At 50.1% G+C, this 21,668-nt stretch overlaps 1 protein-coding gene across 1 annotated transcript in view; it reads left to right on the top strand.

Annotated features, from left to right (window-relative positions):
* MYRIP (myosin VIIA and Rab interacting protein) overlaps positions 1–21,668 on the top strand; it is a 257,140-nt gene that overhangs the window by 170,044 nt on the left and 65,428 nt on the right. Inside the window, exon 8 of the mRNA XM_068100415.2 lies at positions 11,506–11,745. Within this exon, the coding sequence (XP_067956516.2) occupies positions 11,506–11,745 (240 nt within the window). The remainder of the gene's footprint in view (positions 1–11,505; positions 11,746–21,668) is intronic.

Raw genomic sequence — 21,668 nt, 5'->3', positions numbered from 1 at the left:
CCTCTTCCTGGCATAAATCCAAACTGCATTTCGTCGATCTTCACTTTCTTCCTTATCCTCTTCTCCAACACCCTTTCCAATACCTTCATTCCATGCTCCAATAACTTTATCGCTCAGTACGAGCCACACTCCAGAGGGTCACCTTTCCCCTTGTATAGAGGGACGAGGGTACTCATTTCCCAATCCCCTGGAATGCGGCCTTCTTTCACCACCAGATTACAGATCTCTGTCATTCTCTTCACACCCCAACATCCTGCTGCCTTCAACATATCTCCCACAACTCCCGTCGGCCCTCCCGCTTTTCTACTCTTCATTGCTTTTATCGCTTCCTCAACTTCCTTCTCAGTTATCTTCTCTGCCGGTCCTAAAAATGGGTTACTCTCTATGTTGCCATCACATTCATTCTCTGTATTCAACAGCATTTCCATATATCTTTTCCATCTTCCTTTAATTCCATCTGGGTCCACAACGATTTGTCCCACTTCATCCTTCAAGCAACTCACCCCCATCACATCACACCTCTCTTTCGCTATCTGCTTTGCAATCCTGAATACCGCTCTCTGACCCTCTTCCGAATCCAAGCGTTCTCCGAACATTTTCCTACATGCCTCCTGCGCCTTTGCTACCTCTTTCTTTGCAGCTTTCTTGGCTGCCTTATAACTTTCATGCTCTGCTTTTTCTGCTCCCGTACCCTTCGCCTTCTGCCACTCCTTGAACTTCTTCCTCTTCTCGTCAAGCCTCTTTCCAACTTCATCATCCCACCACCATGTTTCCGAGTGCCTCGGTGGTCCTTTTGTCCATCCACATACCTCACCAATGGCTCCCAATAGACTATCTTTCATTGACATCCAACCACTTTGAAGCTCAACCACATCATCCTCTACCTTACTCAGCCTCTCTTTTAATGTCTGCCTTCCTGACACCTCTTTCAACCTCCACACCTTCATTCTTGGTTGGTACTTCACCTGCCGAGCTCTCCTCGCACCTTTCACCCTTATGTCGCAGACAACCAAGTGGTGCTATGAAACAGCCTCCTCCCCCGGGATCACCTTTGTGCCCCCTATCTCGCCAACGCACCATCAGGTAGTCAACGGTTGTCGTCGACCCACCTGACGTGTATGTAACAAGCTTATTATCCTCTTTCTGGAACTGAGTATTACAGATCAACAAATCAGCTCCATCAGCAAACTCCAAAATCCTTTCACCTTCTCCATTTCTCACACCATATCCATAACCACATGTCCATTTAGGTCTCCTCCTGCCACAACAACTTCCTCATCTTTCACGTTTTCCATCAGCTTCTCTATCGCACACCAGAACTTGTCCTTCTCTTCATCGCTCCGACCAACCTGCGGAGCATATGTGCCCTTTGCTACCTCTTATATTGTCCCGAGATGACGTTCACCAAGAGCTTTCCAATCATCATTTTCACCATCATCAACCTATCACTCACTCTCGTCACACTCACCACACTGTCTACACTGTCTAACCCCGACTCTAGTGGGGGAAAGTGGCCTTAAAACGATCATTCATTCATTCAATCTAACCAATTGTGTTTAGATATTAATGTTCCATTTGCAGAATGAAAATTTATATGGGATGTTCAGTCTCCATGGGACTACACCAAGTCTAACGAGTGGTAACATGATACTGTACGAAACTAAACAAAGAAATGAGGAAGCCATTTGGCATATTCATTACCCTCGCCAGAGGAGAGGGTATTGCATTTGATACCGTTTGTCTGTTTGTCTGTTTGTTTGTCTGCACAGAATAAATATGATTTTCTCTGCAACCGTTGGTCCAATTGACAGAACATTTTCACCATAGGTGCACCTCCTCTTGTAGAATTTTTTAAAATGATCATTATGATGTCATAGCTCACGTGGCATGGACGCCATCTTGGAAAAAACGAACTCCTACAGGTCGCACAAGATCTGCCAGCAACCCTGTTCTAGTGATACTGCCAAAATCAAGACTCTCTGCTCACCTTCACTCTTTCATTCCTCTTTTCTCCCGCCTCTGGGATAAACTCCCTCACTCTATTCAATCCCACTCCTCCCTCAAGGGTCTTTAAAACAGCTGTTCACCACCATCTCTTATCCTCCCCCATCCAAAACCTTGATCTTTTTTACCTCCATTAATTCACCCCAGATCCACTTTTCTGAAATATCGACTTCTTTCCTGGGAGTCCTAGCTGTGTCCATGTTTTTTTTGTTGTTTTTTTTTACTCCACTTTCGTTTACTTTTACTTGCTTTTTACTTTTTACCTCCCCCCCCCCCCCCCCATCCACACCTCCACCCCCCTTCCCATGCCTCCTCCCCCCAAGCCCCCTTCCTCCCACAGATCTCCCGATGTCCCTGCTCTCAAATGTTGTACTTGTGTGCTTCCCGCTCTCCCCATCTGGTGTACCGCTCCCTTTATTTTTCTTGTGTGTGTTTTTTCTTTTTTTTTGACATTAACCCTTTGAGTACGGATGATGTCCAGTGCCACAACCTGCGAAAAAGTTTTGTGTACGGACGACGTTACTACACGTCATCGACTATACCTATAAATAGATCGTCGCATTCCCGTAATGCCAAATTAATCCCGTACCGGGGGTATTTTTATCAAAAAAAAATCCCGTATTCAAAGGGTTAAGGTTGGTCTTCCACGAGCCTCGATCTTGTATACAAAAAAAAAAAAAAAAAACTTTGCACCTCTATATCTCCTAAAGCGCTGCATAAAAAAATTGAGACATAGCTCATTGTAAAGAACTCTCCATGGGAAATAATATATGTTAATGATGATGTCAAAGGTGTCTCCATTATGACATCATAATTCGACATGTACAAAACTTCATCCGATCAAGATGAAATTTTTTGTGCGTCATCTCGGGATAAATTGGTGGAGAAAAAATAATGATGACGTCATCGGTCACGTGGTTCGGCCGTCATATTTGTTTTAACACGAAAGCCTTAGAAACCACTAAAAACACGTCCTGGTGAGGGTCTGCAATCTGATTGCTCTTTCTTGTCATTGCTGTGTTGCATTCCCCTTTCTGATGCCTCAACTGTTGTTGCAGGTGTAAAACGTCCATTCATGGGATCAGACATTTTCTTTCTGGGTGTTTCTCCCCTCCCTCAACCATTCCTCATCCAAGTGTCCCGCCGTTGTGTCCACCTGCCCTGCTTTTGGTGTGTTTCCCTCCTTTCCACTCCGTTCGTCCAATTATGACTTGATCTTAGCTAACATGAATCCTGTTGATGCTTTACTGAAGCATAAATAACCTGTTCTTGAGCAGGTGTCCTAAATTGTGTTGAATAACACAATTTACAATGAACAAACTTGCCAGAAAGTCCAAAATGACATTACAGTTCAATGTAATCTTATATCTAAAACCAAGTTTCCTTGCTTTGATGCAAGCTCTGCCGCTCTCCTAAACAAGACGTGAATACATCCATCAAGTATCTAGTGCAACGCGAGTATGTCTGTTAAGTATGTCGAAGAACGTTGTTGTAGCTGTTGGACAAAATTTGGTGGAGAGGTTGTGACAAAGACTAATCGATTCGATTTTGGTGAAGATCTGAATATGGATTCGGATAGGAGGATTATTTAATTTTTAAGTGATTCTTCACCATTGAGAGATTGGGCGAAAAGCGAGAAAACATGATATTTTAAAAAGTTGTGGATGAGTTGGTTAGGTGACGAGAACAAACAGATTCGATTTTGGTTCAGGTCCGAATCCAGATTTGGCCTCTCAGTGAGACACAAAACATAAACTGTTCACCTGGCGGAGGTATGCGCTCTACTGAGTGCCGTTCTAGTTGCAGCTGTGAATATGCTCTTGTCACATACACGTGACACATACTTATTTATCTGTGAGTACGTCTATTAAGATGGAGCAGCTCCATTGGAGCTCACTGATTCGGAACATCCCACAAATATCTCCATGTACGCATTTGCATTCATGGAAAGTGACATTACACTTGTCTAGCAACGGTACCTGCCCTAAGGGCGGGGCTTCAATTGGGAGGCCCAAATGAAAAGGCAAAATATCAGAAATTGAAGGGTTTTTTTTATTTTAAACGATTTATATAAACATCCGTTAAATCATATCACACGCAAATCATCAAAATCTAAACAGTATTTGTATAATTTCAATAAAAGCCGCATCACTGTTCATATCGGTAAATATTATTCCATTGTGCTTGGAAAAACTGGAAAATTGGAAAAATTGGAAAAAAAAATTTGAAAAACAATATGGCCTGTTTTACTCCAGGGGGTCCCAGGATTACCCACCCAAAATTTCGTTGCGATCGGTTCAGCCGTTTTTGCGGTACCTGGGAACAGACGGACAGACAGACATTTGGTGAATTATATAGTAAGATACAGCACGCAATACTAATGTTCTCAATGTACTTAATTAATCTCACACTTTGCATGTTTCTTCCACAGGCAAAAACAACCATTAAAAAAAAAAATCCTCTGTTTCCACCCTGGAGCAAATACTTTTCTTCAATTTTTACCAGAATAAATGATCCGAAGAAGATTAATTGCATCATTAAATCCGCCTCCCAAAAGAGTCGTTTTCTTTGCAATAATTATGGCAATGCTCAAATATTCCTTCAGGTTTTCCATCAAATGCAATCAAATATTCCTAAAAAAATATTCCGACAAATATTCCTACAGGCAATGCTCAAATATTCCCAAATATTCCTACAGGCAATGCTCAAATATTCCCAAATATTCCTACAGGCAATGCTCAAATATTCCCAAATATTTCTACAGGCAATGCTCAAATATTCCCAAATATTCCTACAGGCAATGCTCAAATATTCCCAAATATTCCTACAGGCAATGCTCAAATATTCCCAAATATTCCTACAGGCAATGCTCAAATATTCCCAAATATTTCTACAGGCAATGCTCAAATATTCCCAAATATTCCTACAGGCAATGCTCAAATATTCCCAAATATTCCTACAGACCGCACAAGATCTGCCTGCAGCCCTCTTATGGTGAAATTGCCAAAATCAAGACTCTCTGCTCACCTTCACTCCTTCATTACTCTTTTCTCCCGCCTCTGGAACAAACTCCCTCACTCTCTTCAATCCCACTCCACCCTCCGGGTCTTCAAAACAGCTGTTCACCACCATCTTCCCCCATCCAAAACCTTGATCTTATCTACCCCCGCTAATTCACCCCAGATCCACTTTTTTAAAAATCCGGACTTCTTTCTTTCCTGGAAGTTCTATCAGTGTCCATGTGTTTTATACCTCTCCCATCCCACCCCCCCCCGCCCCCCCGTTTTCCCATGGCTCTTCCCCCCAAGCCCTCTCCCTCCCACGGATCTTCCGTTGTCCCTGTTCTCTGCTGTTGTACTTGTGTGCTTCCCTCTCTCTCCCCATCTTGTCTCCCGCTCCCTTTATTGTATGTTTTATGTGTCCGTTTGTTTTCTTTTGTGATTGATGTTAGCTCTTACACGAGCCTCGATCTTGTATACAAAAAAAATATGTATATATCAGGGTGATTCATCATTGTGTGTGCCATCCCTCGGATGGACATTAAAAGAGTGTCCCATCTGCCGGATTTAGTTTGTGGATGTTAAAAATTCCACGGTGTCCTTCGAAAGAGTGGACTATCTATCGCCGGCACCCTGAACAAATTCCAAATTCTAGCCTTGACTTCCTGAGTCGGATTGGTGACCTGTCCAGGATTGCATCCTGGTAACAACTTCAGCAGCACCAATGCTCTACGTAAGGCATGGTACATGACGATGATGTAAATGGGAGCATAAGGCATGGTACATGATGGTGATGTAAATGGGAACATAAGGCATGGTACATGACGATGATGTAAATGGGAGCATAAGGCATGGTACATGATGATGATGTAAATGGGAGCATAAGGCATGGTACATGATGGTGATGTAAATGGGAGCATAAGGCATGGTACATGATGATGATGTAAATGGGAGCATAAGGCATGGTACATGACGGTGATGTAAATGGGAGCATAAGGCATGGTACATGACGATGATGTAAATGGGAGCATAAGGCATGGTACATGATGGTGATGTAAATGGGAGCATAAGGCATGGTACATGATGATGATGTAAATGGGAGCATAAGGCATGGTACATGACGGTGATGTAAATGGGAGCATAAGGCATGGTACATGACGATGATGTAAATGGGAGCATAAGGCATGGTACATCATGGTGATGCAAATGGGAGCATAAGGCATGGTACATGACGATGATGTAAATGGGAGCATAAGGCATGGTACGTGACGATGATGTAAATGGGAGCATAAGGCATGGTACATGATGGTGATGTAAATGGGAGCATAAGGCATGGTACGTGACGATGATGTAAATGGGAGCATAAGGCATGGTACATGACGGTGATGTAAATGGGAGCATAAGGCATGGTACATCATGGTGATGCAAATGGGAGCATAAGGCATGGTACATGACGATGATGTAAATGGGAGCATAAGGCATGGTACATGACGATGATGTAAATGGGAGCATAAGTCATGGTACATGATGATGATGTAAATGGGAGCATAAGGCATGGTACATGACAATGATGTAAATGGGAGCATAAGGCATGGTACATGATGGTGATGTAAATGGGAGCATAAGGCATGGTACATGATGATGATGTAAATGGGAGCATAAGGCATGGTACATGATGTAAATGGGATCATAAGGCATGGTACATGATGATGTAAATGGGAGCATAAGGCATGGTACATGATGATATAAATGGGAGCATAAGGCATGGTACATGATGATGATGTAAATGGGAGCATAAGGCATGGTACATGATGGTGATGTAAATGGGAGCATAAGGCATGGTACATGATGTAAATGGGAGCATAAGGCATGGTACATGATGATGTAAATGGGAGCATAAGGCATGGTACATGATGATGTAAATGGGAGCATAAGGCATGGTACATGATGATGATGTAAATGGGAGCATAAGGCATGGTACATGATGATGATGTAAATGGGAGCATAAGGCATGGTACATGATGATGATGATGTAAATGGGAGCATAAGGCATGGTACATGATGGTGATGTAAATGGGAGCATAAGGCATGGTACATGATCATGATGTGAATGGGAGCATAAGGCATGGTACATGATGGTGATGTAAATGGGAGCATAAGGCATGGTACATGATGATGATGTAAATGGGAGCATAAGGCATGGTACATGATCATGATGTGAATGGGAGCATAAGGCATGGTACATGATGATGATGTAAATGGGAGCATAAGGCATGGTACATGATCATGATGTAAATGGGAGCATAAGGCATGGTACATGATGTAAATGGGAGCATAAGGCATGGTACATGATGGTGATGTAAATGGGAGCATAAGGCATGGTACATGATGATGATGTAAATGGGAGCATAAGGCATGGTACATGATGGTGATGTAAATGGGAGCATAAGGCATGGTACATGATGATGATGTAAATGGGAGCATAAGGCATGGTACATGATGGTGATGTAAATGGGAGCATAAGGCATGGTACATGATGATGATGTAAATGGGAGCATAAGGCATGGTACATGATGATGATGTAAATGGGAGCATAAGGCATGGTACATGATGATGATGTAAATGGGAGCATAAGGCATGGTACATGATGATGATGTAAATGGGAGCATAAGGCATGGTACATGATGATGATGTAAATGGGAGCATAAGGCATGGTACATGATGATGATGTAAGTGGGAGCATAAGGCATGGTACATGATGATGATGTAAATGGGAGCATAAGGCATGGTACATGATGATGATGTAAATGGGAGCATAAGGCATGGTACATGACGATGATGTAAATGGGAGCATAAGGCATGGTACGTGACGATGATGTAAATGGGAGCATAAGGCATGGTACATGATGTAAATGGGAGCATAAGGCATGGTACATGATGATGTAAATGGGAGCATAAGGCATGGTACATGATGATGTAAATGGGAGCATAAGGCATGGTACATGATGATGTAAATGGGAGCATAAGGCATGGTACATGATGATGTAAATGGGAGCATAAGGCATGGTACATGATGATGTAAATGGGAGCATAAGGCATGGTACATGATGATGATGTAAATGGGAGCATAAGGCATGGTACATGATGATGATGTAAATGGGAGCATAAGGCATGGTACATGGTGATGATGTAAATGGGAGCATAAGGCATGGTACATGATGATGATGTAAATGGGAGCATAAGGCATGGTACATGATGATGTAAATGGGAGCATAAGGCATGGTACATGACGATGATGTAAATGGGAGCATAAGGCATGGTACATGACAATGATGTAAATGGGAGCATAAGGCATGGTACATGATGGTGATGTAAATGGGAGCATAAGGCATGGTACATGATGTAAATGGGAGCATAAGGCATGGTACATGATGATGTAAATGGGAGCATAAGGCATGGTACATGATGATGATGTAAATGGGAGCATAAGGCATGGTACATGATGATGATGTAAATGGGAGCATAAGGCATGGTACATGATGATGATGATGTAAATGGGAGCATAAGGCATGGTACATGATGATGGTGATGTAAATGGGAGCATAAGGCATGGTACATGATGGTGATGTAAATGGGAGCATAAGGCATGGTACATGATCATGATGTGAATGGGAGCATAAGGCATGGTACATGATGGTGATGTAAATGGGAGCATAAGGCATGGTACATGATGATGATGTAAATGGGAGCATAAGGCATGGTACATGATGATGTAAATGGGAGCATAAGGCATGGTACATGATGGTGATGTAAATGGGAGCATAAGGCATGGTACATGATGATGATGTAAATGGGAGCATAAGGCATGGTACATGATGGTGATGTAAATGGGAGCATAAGGCATGGTACATGATGATGATGTAAATGGGAGCATAAGGCATGGTACTTGATGGTGATGTAAATGGGAGCATAAGGCATGGTACATGATGATGATGTAAATGGGAGCATAAGGCATGGTACATGATGATGATGTAAATGGGAGCATAAGGCATGGTACATGATGATGATGTAAATGGGAGCATAAGGCATGGTACATGATGATGATGTAAATGGGAGCATAAGGCATGGTACATGATGATGATGTAAATGGGAGCATAAGGCATGGTACATGATGATGATGTAAATGGGAGCATAAGGCATGGTACATGATGATGATGTAAATGGGAGCATAAGGCATGGTACATGATGATGATGTAAATGGGAGCATAAGGCATGGTACATGATGATGATGTAAATGGGAGCATAAGGCATGGTACATGATGATGTAAGGAGCATAAGGCATGGTACATGATGTAAATGGGAGCATAAGGCATGGTACATGATGATGTAAATTGGAGCATAAGGCATGGTACATGATGTAAATGGGAGCATAAGGCATGGTACATGATGATGTAAATGGGAGCATAAGGCATGGTACATGATGATGTAAATGGGAGCATAAGGCATGGTACATGATGATGATGATGTAAATGGGAGCATAAGGCATGGTACATGATGATGTAAATGGGAGCATAAGGCATGGTACATGATGTAAATGGGAGCATAAGGCATGGTACATGATGATGATGTAAATGGGAGCATAAGGCATGGTACATGATGATGATGTAAATGGGAGCATAAGGCATGGTACATGATGATGATGTAAATGGGAGCATAAGGCATGGTACATGATGATGTAAATGGGAGCATAAGGCATGGTACATGATCATGATGTAAATGGGAGCGTAAGGCATGGTACATGATGATGATGTAAATGGGAGCATAAGGCAAGGTACATGATGATGATGATGTAAATGCGAGCATTTCTGATTTTCATGACTACAGTGCCTATAGAAAGTCTACACCCCCTTTCAAAACATTTCCACCTATTGTTGCCTTATAGCCTGGAATTAAAATGCATTAAATCAGACTTTTCCACCTTCATTTACACATCGTAACCCACAACTTTCAAGTGAAAAACAAATTCTACAAATTTCAGAAAATTAATAAAAAATACAAAACTAGAATATCTTCGTTGGATAAGTGTCGACCCCCCTTATAATAGCAATTGTAAATTATCTCACTCAGGTGTAACCAATCACCTTCAAAATCACACACCAAGTTAATTGGCCTCCACCTGTGTTCAATTGTAGTGATTCTGATGATTTCAGAATAAAACTAGAACTGCATTCAGTAGAGAGCGTACCTCCACCTGGTGAACAGTTTACATTTTGTATCTGAGTAGACCAGAAAATCACAATACAGAATTTATATAATGTAGAAACATTTTTCATCAAAATTGAATCGATTCGTCCTTGTCAGACACCCAACAGGTCCACCACGTTTCGTCCAAATCCATCCATAACTTTTTGAGATATCCTGCTATGTATCGTTTTTGGTCCAATCCCCCAATGGTGAAGAATCACTATAATAATTCTAGTAGCCGAATCCGGATCTTCACCAAAATCTAATCATTTCGTCCTTGTCACATACGCTACATCTCTGCCAAATGTCGTCCGATTCCGTCCACAACGTTTTGAGATATTTTGTTCACAAATGGACAGACAGACAGGGGTGAAAACATAACCTGCATCCACCTTTGGTGGCGGAAGTTACAAGTAGAAGGCATATGGTACCACCAAGACCCTGCTTAGATCAGGCCGTCCCTCCAAACTGGGTGACCAAGCAAGGAGGAGACCGATCAGAGAGGCCAGCAAGAGGCCACTGGCAACTTTGAAAGAGCTACAGGTCTTTATGGCACAGACTGGTCACTGTGTGCATGTGACGACAATATCCCAAGCCCCCCACAAGTCTGGCCTGTGTGGTAGGTTGGAAAGAAGGAAGAAATTACTCAAAGAAGCCCACCTTGAGACCCGTTTCAGGTATGCAAAAAACCACTCGGTAGATTCTGAAGCCATATGGCAAAAAGTTTTGTGGTCGGAAGAAACCAAGATGGAACTTTTTCGCCTAAATGCAAAAGGTTACGGTTGGCGCAAGCCCAACACAACACACATCACCCAAAGAACACCATCCCTACTGTGAAGCATGGTGGTGGGAGCATCATGTTATGGGGATGACTCTCATCAGCAGGGACTGTGGCACTTGTCAGGATGGAAGGGAAAATGGATGGAGCAAAATACAGAAAGATCCTAGAGGAAACCTTCTGCTCTCTGCAAGAAAACTGAAATTGGGATGGAAGGTTACCTTTTAGCATGACAACGACCCGAAGCACACAGCCAAAGCTACACTGGAGCGAAACAGCAAAAACTGGAAAAATAGATCTAATGACCAGAGTTGCATCAGCTTTTTGATGCATGCTATTTTGGGAATGTTTATGGTCAAATTAGTGATTGCTTGATGAGGTGCATTGCATTATATGAGGTGCATGGCATTTTCACAACTTGTGAAGTTAAATAACCTTCTCGATCTCTCTCTTTCTCCCTCTCCCTCTCTTTATGCCTAGTGTAAACCACAACAATCCTCAACATGGAACATCGGTGAAAACTCAAGGAGAAAAGGTCCAATGACAGATGACCAGTTGGAGGCAGAATTACGAACGGTCATCAAGTGGATGGGCGAGAGAGAATCCATTGCTGCGGAAATACCTACAACCCAAGCTTCACCTGGAAGTTTTTTTTTGGCAGAAGATTCAGATTCGTCTCATGATGAAGACTTACTAATGATCCAGGCTGAGCTGCAAAAGGTACCAATTCTTACGCATGTGCAAGCTTTATAGTTTAACAACTTAACACCCCTAATATATAGTGCAGTTTGCTGTGTTCAAGTAACTTTTTATGTATATAAGAAAGACATTTATATAGGATTTTGCATAATTAGACTTAAACTTCAGACTACATATTTGACATTTTAAGAGTAGACTTTAGAAGAAACCCTGAAACTAGCCAATTTAAGTCCACTGCAAGATGAAGGCCTCCGTTACCTCATGTTGAGGGATGTATTGACAAAGCTTGACAAGTGTGGGTTGGCAAGAGTGAGTAGCCATGGGAATCAAACTAACACTAGTCAATGTGGGTAAGAAACACGTCTTTAACCGTGAGTTAGCCTGGTGTTAGCTTAACGGTTAGGGTGCCGGCTTGGGATCCTAGGATCCTGAGTTCGAATCCTGGTCGATCGTTGAATTAACGCCAGGGGTGTTGACTCAGCCTGTCGTCCTTCCGAGGTCGGGAATATGAGTACCAGCTCTATGATAATTGGGGCACTGCATCAGCACACTAATGCGCCTCCAGAAAAATGATGCAACCAGTAGCCATAGGCTGCATACGAAACAACAACAACAACAACAACAGTGAGTTAACCAAAGAGCCAGCTCCTCACAGTGGATTGAAGCACCTTTAGAGGCCATTTTTCCCCACAGAGCAGGGGTTGACCTTTTTTGGGCAATGTGGTCCCCTTTTTGAAGCAATGTTTTATGGCCGGATGCTCTTCCTGCCACCAACCTCGTTGGTCACCTCTTGCGACACACAGGGAATTACCAGTGAACTGGTACTCAATTTGCCGACCTCAGAAGGATGACAGGCTGAGTCAACCCCCCTGGCGTTAATTCAGCGATCGACCGGGATTCGAACCCAGGATCCGAGGATCCCAAGCCGGCACCCTAACCGCTAAGCCAACACCAGGCCTGCCTCAAAGTAGATGAAGAAGCAAAAATTTAAAATATATAAATTTTAATCAACAAAGGAAAGAGAGAATGGGATATACTTTTCACGAATTCAGTGACTCATGCATCTACAAATCAACAAACTTGCAAAACTAATAAATTAAAAATAACACCATGAGAAGAAAAAACAATATTATTTTATTGATGAGCACAAAGAAGGTGCAAACAAATTTAAATAAATAAATAAATAGATGAGCAACATTTTTGAACAATGTTATATTTACAAGAAAATAAACACCAAAGTATAAAGTGAAATAAGCAAATGTAAACAAGTACATTGAATAGTGAAAAGGTGAATGGAAAAGGAAGTTAAAGAGTAGGAGAATGGAGTAGTAATGCTTTCACCATACTGCAGGGAGGGATGGTTATGGAGAAACAGCAAAGATAGTTAAACGTGAGAAGTTAGAGGATAAACTAGAACGGAACTCTGTAGAGCACATACCTCCACATGGCTGAACAGTTTACATTTTGTGTCCCACTGATGGGCCCGATCTGGATCTTGGATCTGAACCACAACCGAATCGGCTTGTTTTTCTCACCTACCCACTCATCCACCTCGTTTTGTCATAACTCGTCCACAATTTTTTGAAATACATACTTGATCCCGGAAATAGTTGCCGTTATAACTTCTCGGATTTAAGCTTGAGGGAAGATACGGTATTCTGTTACGGAGATAAATGTTGAGTTTAAATTGCATAATTTTAAATGTTCTGGCATCACAGTCCTTGTGTTCGAATTTCATTTGATTTTAGATCAAAAATAAAAGTTTATTTTTACTTACCATACCATGAACCAGCCTCGCTAATCCGCACAAGATTTACACCATATGTCCTGTGCACACTAAAGGAATCGCAAGACTTAAAACTAAACATATAAAATTCAATAACCACTCGCGGTTCCCGATCAAAAGTATATGATAAAATAATTACATAAGAAACCAAGCAACCCCATTCCCCACATCATAACCCATCTATAATCTTCTTCTCCTCTCGCTCCGGTCTGTAGAAAATGCTAGCTCACGACTGTTAACTCTTCCTTGTCTGTACTCCACATGCTTCCCTCTGCCCCCACATATATCCCTTTGCCTCCGTGCAAGGATCCCTCTGCCTCCCCATGGGTATCCCTCTGCTCAAATGCTCGGCCCTAACGCTCTGCCCCAACATTGGCTGCATCTTGGGGCCCTCTGCCCCAAATTTGCGGCCCTCCCCCCAATGCATGGCCCTTTGCCACCAACGCACAGTCCTCTGCCCCCAACGCCCGCCACTTTGCCCCCAACGCACGCCACTTTGCCCCCAACGCACGCCACTTTGCCCCCAACGCACGCCGCTTTGCCCCCAACGCACGCCGCTTTGCCCCCAACGCACGCCGCTTTGCCCCCAACGCACGCCGCTTTGCCCCCAACGCACGCCGCTTTGCCCCCAACGCACGCCGCTTTGCCCCCAACGCACGCCGCTTTGCCCCCAACGCACGCCGCTTTGCCCCCAACGCACGCCGCTTTGCCCCCAACGCACGCCGCTTTGCCCCCAACGCACGCCGCTTTGCCCCCAACGCACGCCGCTTTGCCCCCAACGCACGCCGCTTTGCCCCCAACGCACGCCGCTTTGCCCCCAACGCACGCCGCTTTGCCCCCAACGCACGCCGCTTTGCCCCCAACGCACGCCGCTTTGCCCCCAACGCACGCCGCTTTGCCCCCAACGCACGCCGCTTTGCCCCCAACGCACGCCGCTTTGCCCCCAACGCACGCCGCTTTGCCCCCAACGCACGCCGCTTTGCCCCCAACGCACGCCGCTTTGCCCCCAACGCCCGCCGCTTTGCCCCCAACGCCCGCCACTTTGCCCCCAACGCCCGCCACTTTGCCCCCAACGCCCGCCACTTTGCCCCCAACGCCCGCCACTTTGCCCCCAACGCCCGCCACTTTGCCCCCAACGCCCGCCACTTTTCCCCCAACGCCCGCCACTTTTCCCCCAACGCCCGCCACTTTTCCCCCAACGCCCGCCACTTTTCCCCCAACGCCCGCCACTTTTCCCCCAACGCCCGCCACTTTTCCCCCAACGCCCGCCACTTTTCCCCCAACGCCCGCCACTTTTCCCCCAACGCCCGCCACTTTTCCCCCAACGCCCGCCACTTTTCCCCCAACGCCCGCCACTTTTCCCCCAACGCCCGCCACTTTTCCCCCAACGCCCGCCACTTTTCCCCCAACGCCCGCCACTTTTCCCCCAACGCCCGCCACTTTTCCCCCAACGCCCGCCACTTTTCCCCCAACGCCCGCCACTTTTCCCCCAACGCGCGCCACTTTTCCCCCAACGCGCGCCACTTTGCCCCCAACGCCCGCCACTTTGCCCCCAACGCACGCCACTTTGCCCCCAACGCACGCCACTTTGCCCCCAACGCACGCCACTTTGCCCCCAACGCACGCCACTTTGCCCCCAACGCACGCCACTTTGCCCCCAACGCACGCCACTTTGCCCCCAACGCACGCCACTTTGCCCCCAACGCACGCCACTTTGCCCAAAACGCACGCCACTTTGCCCCCAATGCACGCCACTTTGCCCCCATCGCATGCCCCTTTGCCCCCAACACACAAACCTTATCATCCCCCCCCCCCCCCCCCCTCCAGGACAGTGTGATCCACCAATATTCAAAGTGTCAGTTTGAAGGAACTGCGCTCCATCGCGAGTCAAAAGAATTGACGCGACCAAAGACGGAATTCGTCCGAGTTGCTTTATTGACACAAAACAGCTCAGGTATTCTCTCCAGCCCGTTTATCGGGCAGCAATATATATATACATTTATGTCGGGAAGTTTGCCCGGCAAAAGCTATACCGGGCATGCCCGGGTGTCAAGGGCGAGCCTTGGAAAGGCGAGTCTGGACCTGCCCGGGCGTGTTTGGCTGCGGCCTGGCAAGTCGAGGCTGGGCGTGCCCGGGCGCTCTGGACGAGCATTGGAAAAGCGAGAGCGGGCATGCCCGGACGCTCTGGGTGAGCCCTGGAAAGGCGATAGCGGGCATGCCCGGACGCTCTGGGCGAGCCCTGAAAAGGCGATAGCGGGCATGCCCGGACGCTCTGGGCGAGCCCTGGAAAGGCGAGAGCGGGCATGCCCGGGAAAGACGAGACCGGGCGTGCCCGGGAGGTTCGGGCGTGCCCGGGAACAGTGAGTCCGGGCATGCCCGGGAGAAGCGCGTCTGGCCGTGTTCTGGCCGGTGCAAGGCGATTGTGTGCATCCAGCGGTAACCGCTACACACGCCCCTCCAGAATCGACCTGCACCGGCAGGGTCAATTTAAGGGGGGTCCGGATGAGCCGGCCGAAGCGACCCCTAGAGGGTCGTGGGGAGGGGTCCGACGTGGTGGTGGGTGGTCGAGCGGGGGGAACTGTGGACGGGGGGCGGCCTCGCCGCGGAGGAAGGGCCAACCGTGGTGGTCGGTCGACGTCCATATGCGCCGGTTTGAGGCGGTCCACAGAAATCCGGTCCGGCCGGCCGCCGAAGTCGACGATGAAAGACTTGTCGCCCCGTCGCAGGACCCGGAAGGGCCCGTCGTACGGCGGCCGGAGTGGCCCCCGGTGCGCGTCATGACGCACAAAGACGTACTCCGCTGTGCGAAGCGCCGGGGGGACGTAGGACTGGGGGCCACCGTGGCGGGACGTCGGCACGGGGGCAAATCGTCGGGCGGCCTCCTGGAGGTCCGAGCGCTGGCGAGCGGCGGACCAGGGACTGGTAGCGTCGGGCACTAATTCGCCCGGGACGCGGAGCGGCTGGCCGTAGACGAGCTCGGCGGCGGACGCCTGGAGGTCTTCCTTGGGGGCCGTGCGAAGGCCCAAAAGGACCCACAGCAGCCGGTCGGCCCAACCGTCGTCCTGAAGGCCGGCCATGAGTGCGGCCTTCATGGAGCGGTGAAACCGCTCGCACAACCCGTTGGCTTGGGGGTGGTAGGCCGTGGTGCTGTGCAGCGTGACCCCCAACGAACGGGCGACCGCGCCCCAAAGCTCAGACGTGAACTGTGGGCCGCGGTCGGACGAGATGTCCGCTGGTGTGCCGAAGCGCGCGACCCAGGTGGCGATGAACGCCTGCGCCACGTCAGCGGTGGTGGTGGAGGCGAGGGGCACGGCCTCCGGCCACCTGGTGGTCCTGTCCACCATGGTGAGCAGGTGGGTGAACCCCGCGAGGGGGGCAGGGGACCCACCAGGTCCACGTGGATGTGGTCGAAACGCCGTTCAGGTACGGCGAAAGGTGCCAGCGGGGCCTGGGTGTGGCGGTGGACCTTGACCCGCTGGCAGGCCGTGCAGGCGTTGGCCCAGTCGCGGATGTTTCGTCGAAGGCCGTGCCAGACGAAACGCGCCGACACCAGCTTCTGAGAAGCTTTCCGGCCCGGGTGAGAAAGGCCGTGGATGGAGGCGAAGATGCGGCGCTGCCAGGAAACGGGCACGATGGGGCGAGGCTGGCCCTGGGAGACGTCGCAGAGCAGGACGGTGCCCGCGAAGGGAATGTCGGCCAGGCGGAGACCCGTGTCCACCGCACGGAGTGCCTGCACCGAGGCGTCGGTGGTCTGGTCGGCCGCCATGAGCGCGAAGTCCACGCCGAGGTGGACTGCGTTCGCGCTGGCCCGAGAAAGACAGTCGGCCACGGCGTTGTCTTTGCCGGCGACGTGCCGGATGTCCGTGGTGAACTCTGACACGGCGGAGAGGTGGCGCTGCTGGCGGGCCGACCACGGCTCCGTGACCTTAGCCATTGCGTAGACCAATGGCTTGTGGTCGACGAAAGCCGTGAACGGGCGGCCCTCCAGGAGGTGTCGGAAATGGCGAACGGCCAGGAATAGCCCGAGCAGCTCGCGGTCGAACGTGCTGTAGTTTAACTCGTTCGGCCAGAGTTGCCGGCTGAAAAAAGCGAGTGGCTGCCAAACCCCGTCCACCCATTGCTCATGGACGGCGCCCACCGCGTAGTTGGAGGCGTCCGTAGTGAGGGCGATGGGCGCGTTGAGCACCGGGTGAGCCAGCAGCGTTGCGTCGGCGAGGGCCCGTTTGGCGCTGGCGAAGGCCGCGTCCATGGCCGCGGACCAAACAATGTCATGCTTGGCCGGCTTGCCCCGGAGGGCCTCGTAAAGGGGCCGCATGAGCTGAGCAGCGCGGGGCACTAATCGGTGATAAAAATTCACCATGCCGAGGAACTCTTGGAGGGCCTTGATGGAACGGGGATGCGGGAACGTGGTGATGGCCTCGACCTTGGTCGGCAGCGGCACGGCCCCGGTCTTGGTGATGCGGTGGCCCAAAAAGTCAACGGTCGTCGCGCCGAAGTGGCATTTGACCGGGTTGACAATTAAGCCATGCTCGCTGAGGCGACCGAACAGTGTTCGGAGGTGGAGGAGGTGCTCGGCGCGGGACATGCTGGCGACGAGGATATCGTCCAGACAGACGAAAAGAAACGGCAGGTCGCGCAGCACGCCGTCCATCAAGCGCTGGAACGCCTGGGCCGCGTTCTTGAGGCCAAACGGCATCCGCAAAAATTCGAACAGGCCGAACGGCGTGATGACGGCCATCTTCGGGACGTCGGCCGCCCGGACAGGTACCTAGTGGTAGCCCCGTATCAGGTCAATTTTCGAAAAGCTAACCCGTCCTGCCAAACGGGCGGAAAAGTCCTGAATATGCGGGATCGGGTACCTGTCGGGGGTGGTAGCGTCGTTGAGACGGCGGTAGTCGCCACACGGGCGCCATCCACCCCCCGGCTTTGGCACGATGTGCAGTGGCGAGGCCCACGCGCTATCGGAGTGCCGCACGATGCCGAGGTGCTCCAACGCGTCGAACTCGGCCTTCGCCACGGCGAGCTTGGCCGGGTCGAGGCGGCGGGCCCTGGTGTAGACCGGCGGGCCCGTAGTGGGTATGTGGTGCTCGATCCCGTGCCGCACCGCGATGGCCGAAAACGTCGGCCGCGTGAGGGCCGGGAATTCCGCGAGCAGGCGAGCGAACTCGTTCGCTGCCGGGAGGGCGCACGCCAGTTCGGTCGGCGCGGAGCTGCTCATCGTGCACGCCAGGGAGCTGAAGGTCTCGGCGTTGACAAGGCGACGACGTTTGACGTCGACCAGCAGCCCGTGCGCGCAGAGGAAGTCGGCGCCCAGCAAAGCCATGGGGACGCAGGCGGTCACAAAAGTCCATTGAAAACGCTGGCTGCCGAAGCAGAGGGTGACGACGCGTGGGCCGAAAGTGCGTATGGCCGAGCCATTAGCAGCGACCAAAGAGGGGCCGCAAACGGCGTCCCGCCTGTCCTGCTCGGAGGCGGGTATGACGCTCAGTTGGGCGCCGGTGTCACACAGGAAACGCCACCCAGACGCTTTGTCCCGAATAAACAGCAAGGTTCCTGAGTGGCCGGCGCTCATGGCTGGGAATGAATGCCGGCCCGGCCGTTTCCCGACCTGCCGAAAGTGCACGGGGGCCGGCACGTCCGAGCCTTGTGTCCGAACCTGGCGTGGTAATAACACCACACCCGGTCAGGTGGAGGCCCCGGCCGGCGTGTCGGAAGCGGGCAGTGCGGCATGGCGGCCGCCAGTTGCACCGGCAGTTCGGCCTCCAACCGCGCAGGGCGCTCGGGCGTCGCCTCGGATGGTGGCGGGCTCCAGGTAACCGTGCCGATGTGCTGGCCCGCCGAGGAGATCTTATCAGCTTCCCTGGCGAGGGCGCGGGAATCCGTGATCAACGTGCCAGCCAGGGCGAGGCGTACCGGGTGAGGCAGCTGGCGAAGGAACAGCTCGCGGAACAGAAAATCCGGAGAGTGCTCACCGAGCAACGAGAGCATATAGTCCATGCGCTCGGACGGGCGCGTGTCGCCGAGCTCGGGCAGAGCGAGCAGGCGCCGTGCCCGTGCTGCCGGTGAGAGGGCGAAAGCGTCGAGGAGGAGCGTCTTCAGCGCGTCGTATTTGTCAGCAGCCGGCGGGTGCTCGAGGAGGCTCAAGGCGCGGGCCGCGGTGGCGGAACCGAGCGCCGCCACAACATGGTGGAAGCGGGTGTCGTCCGCGGTGATGCCTCGCAGGGCGAACTGAGAGTCCGCCTGAGCGAACCAAACAGCCGCGTGAGCCTCCCAGAAGGTAGGCAGTTTAAGACTCACCGCCGTGTCCATGTCGGTAGGTCACCAATGAAGGAACTGCGCTCCAACGCGAGTCGAAAGAATTGACGCGACCAAAGACGGAATTCGTCTGAGTTGCTTTATTGACACAAAACAGCTCAGGTATTCTCTCCAGCCCGTTTATCGGGCAGCAATATATATACACATTTATGTCGGGAAGTTTGCCCGGCAAAAGCTATACCGGGCATGCCCGTGTGTCAAGGGCGAGCCTTGGAAAGGCGAGTCTGGACCTGCCCGGGCGTGTTTGGCTGCGGCCTGGTAAGTCGAGGCTGGGCGTGCCCGGGCGCTCTGGACGAGCATTGGAAAGGCGAGAGCGGGCATGCCCGGACGCTCTGGGCGAGCCCTGGAAAGGCGATAGCGGGTATGCCCGGACGCTCTGGGCGAGCCCTGAAAAGGCGATAGCGGGCATGCCCGGACGCTCTGGGCGAGCCCTGGAAAGGCGAGAGCGGGCATGCCCGGGAAAGACGAGACCGGGCGTGCCCAGGAGGTTCGGGCGTGCCCGGGAACAGTGAGTCCGGGCATGCCCGGGAGAGGCGCGTCTGGCCGTGTTCTGGCCGGTGCAAGGCGATTGTGTGCATCCAGCGGTAACCGCTACAAGTTCAAATATTCCCTATCTCTACATTCAGAGTGCTGCTGCCCAGGAAGCATTTCCCTCATAGGATGTTTCTGATTCCTCTGTATTTCTCCCTAGATATTTTCTGTTCTGCTTTGACAGGCCTTTCCCTGCTCCAGAGGTGGAGTTGTTGTGTACATCAGGTATTATATTGCTCATTCCCAATTGGTCACACTAAACCCTCCCAGACTTTTGGATTACCTCTGGCTATGTATACCTCTGTTCTGTTCTGTATACCTAGAGAGAGGAAGACAAATGATGAATTGCGAAAGATGATGGGAATAGAGCCTGTGATGGATGCTGTGAAGAGAAACAGGTTGAGATGGTTTGGTCATGTGTTGAGGAAGGGTGAAAGTGACTGTGTAGCGGTTACCGGTAGCATGACACAATTACCCTGCACCGGCCGATGACGCAACCGGCGAGCGGTCACGTGTCCGGACTCGCCCGGGCGTGTTGAGACTTGCCTTTACCGGGCGAACGCTTGCCTTGCATACCACGCCCCGTTGAGAGGCGTGGCTTATCTATTTGCATACCACGCCCCGCCTGAGAGGCGTGGCTTTTGTGTGTTGAGTTTCTGATATACTGTATATTGCTGCCCGTTCGATGGGCTGATTCAGTGCTTTGGAGTTTGTTTGAGTGAGCTGGGAATAAATAGCTCAGAGAAACCTAATTCCTGGCGTCGTCCATTTTGTCCGATTTTATCGTGCGAGCACAGCTCCCACAATTGGTGACCCCTTTCTACGAACACGGCGATGGAGTCAGTTGTAGCTTTGAAGCTCCCGGGCTTTTGGGAATCTCACGCGGCCGTTTGGTTTGCTCAAGCCGATTCTCAATTCGCCCTGCGGAACATTACGGAGGACACGACGCGCTACCACCACGTGGTCTCTGCGCTCAACGCCTCCTCCGCTTCCCGGTTCTGAGCTTCCTACAGCACCCACCGAACGCCGACAAATACGGCGCGCTCAAAGACCTACTCCTCGGTGCGTTTGGACTCAAGGAGACTGAACGCGCACGACAACTACTCGACCTCCCGGAGCTGGGCGAGGCCCGTCCGTCCGAAAGCATGGACCACATGCTTGCTCTTCTCGGTGACCACAGCCCGGACTTCCTCTTCCGCGAGCTGTTCCTCCAGCGGCTACCCGGGCAAGTACGGTTAGCTTTGGCTAATTCGCCCATCGCAGACCCTCGCGCCCTGGTCAAGGAGGCCGATAAATTTTGCTCGGCCAGGCG

The sequence above is a fragment of the Myxine glutinosa genome, chromosome 6, assembly GCF_964187855.1.
Source record: "Myxine glutinosa chromosome 6, kmMyxGlut1.1, whole genome shotgun sequence".
NCBI lineage: Eukaryota > Metazoa > Chordata > Myxini > Myxiniformes > Myxinidae > Myxine > Myxine glutinosa.
The sequence above is the reverse complement of the archived record's forward strand: the minus strand, read 5'-3'. Positions and strand labels throughout refer to the sequence as shown.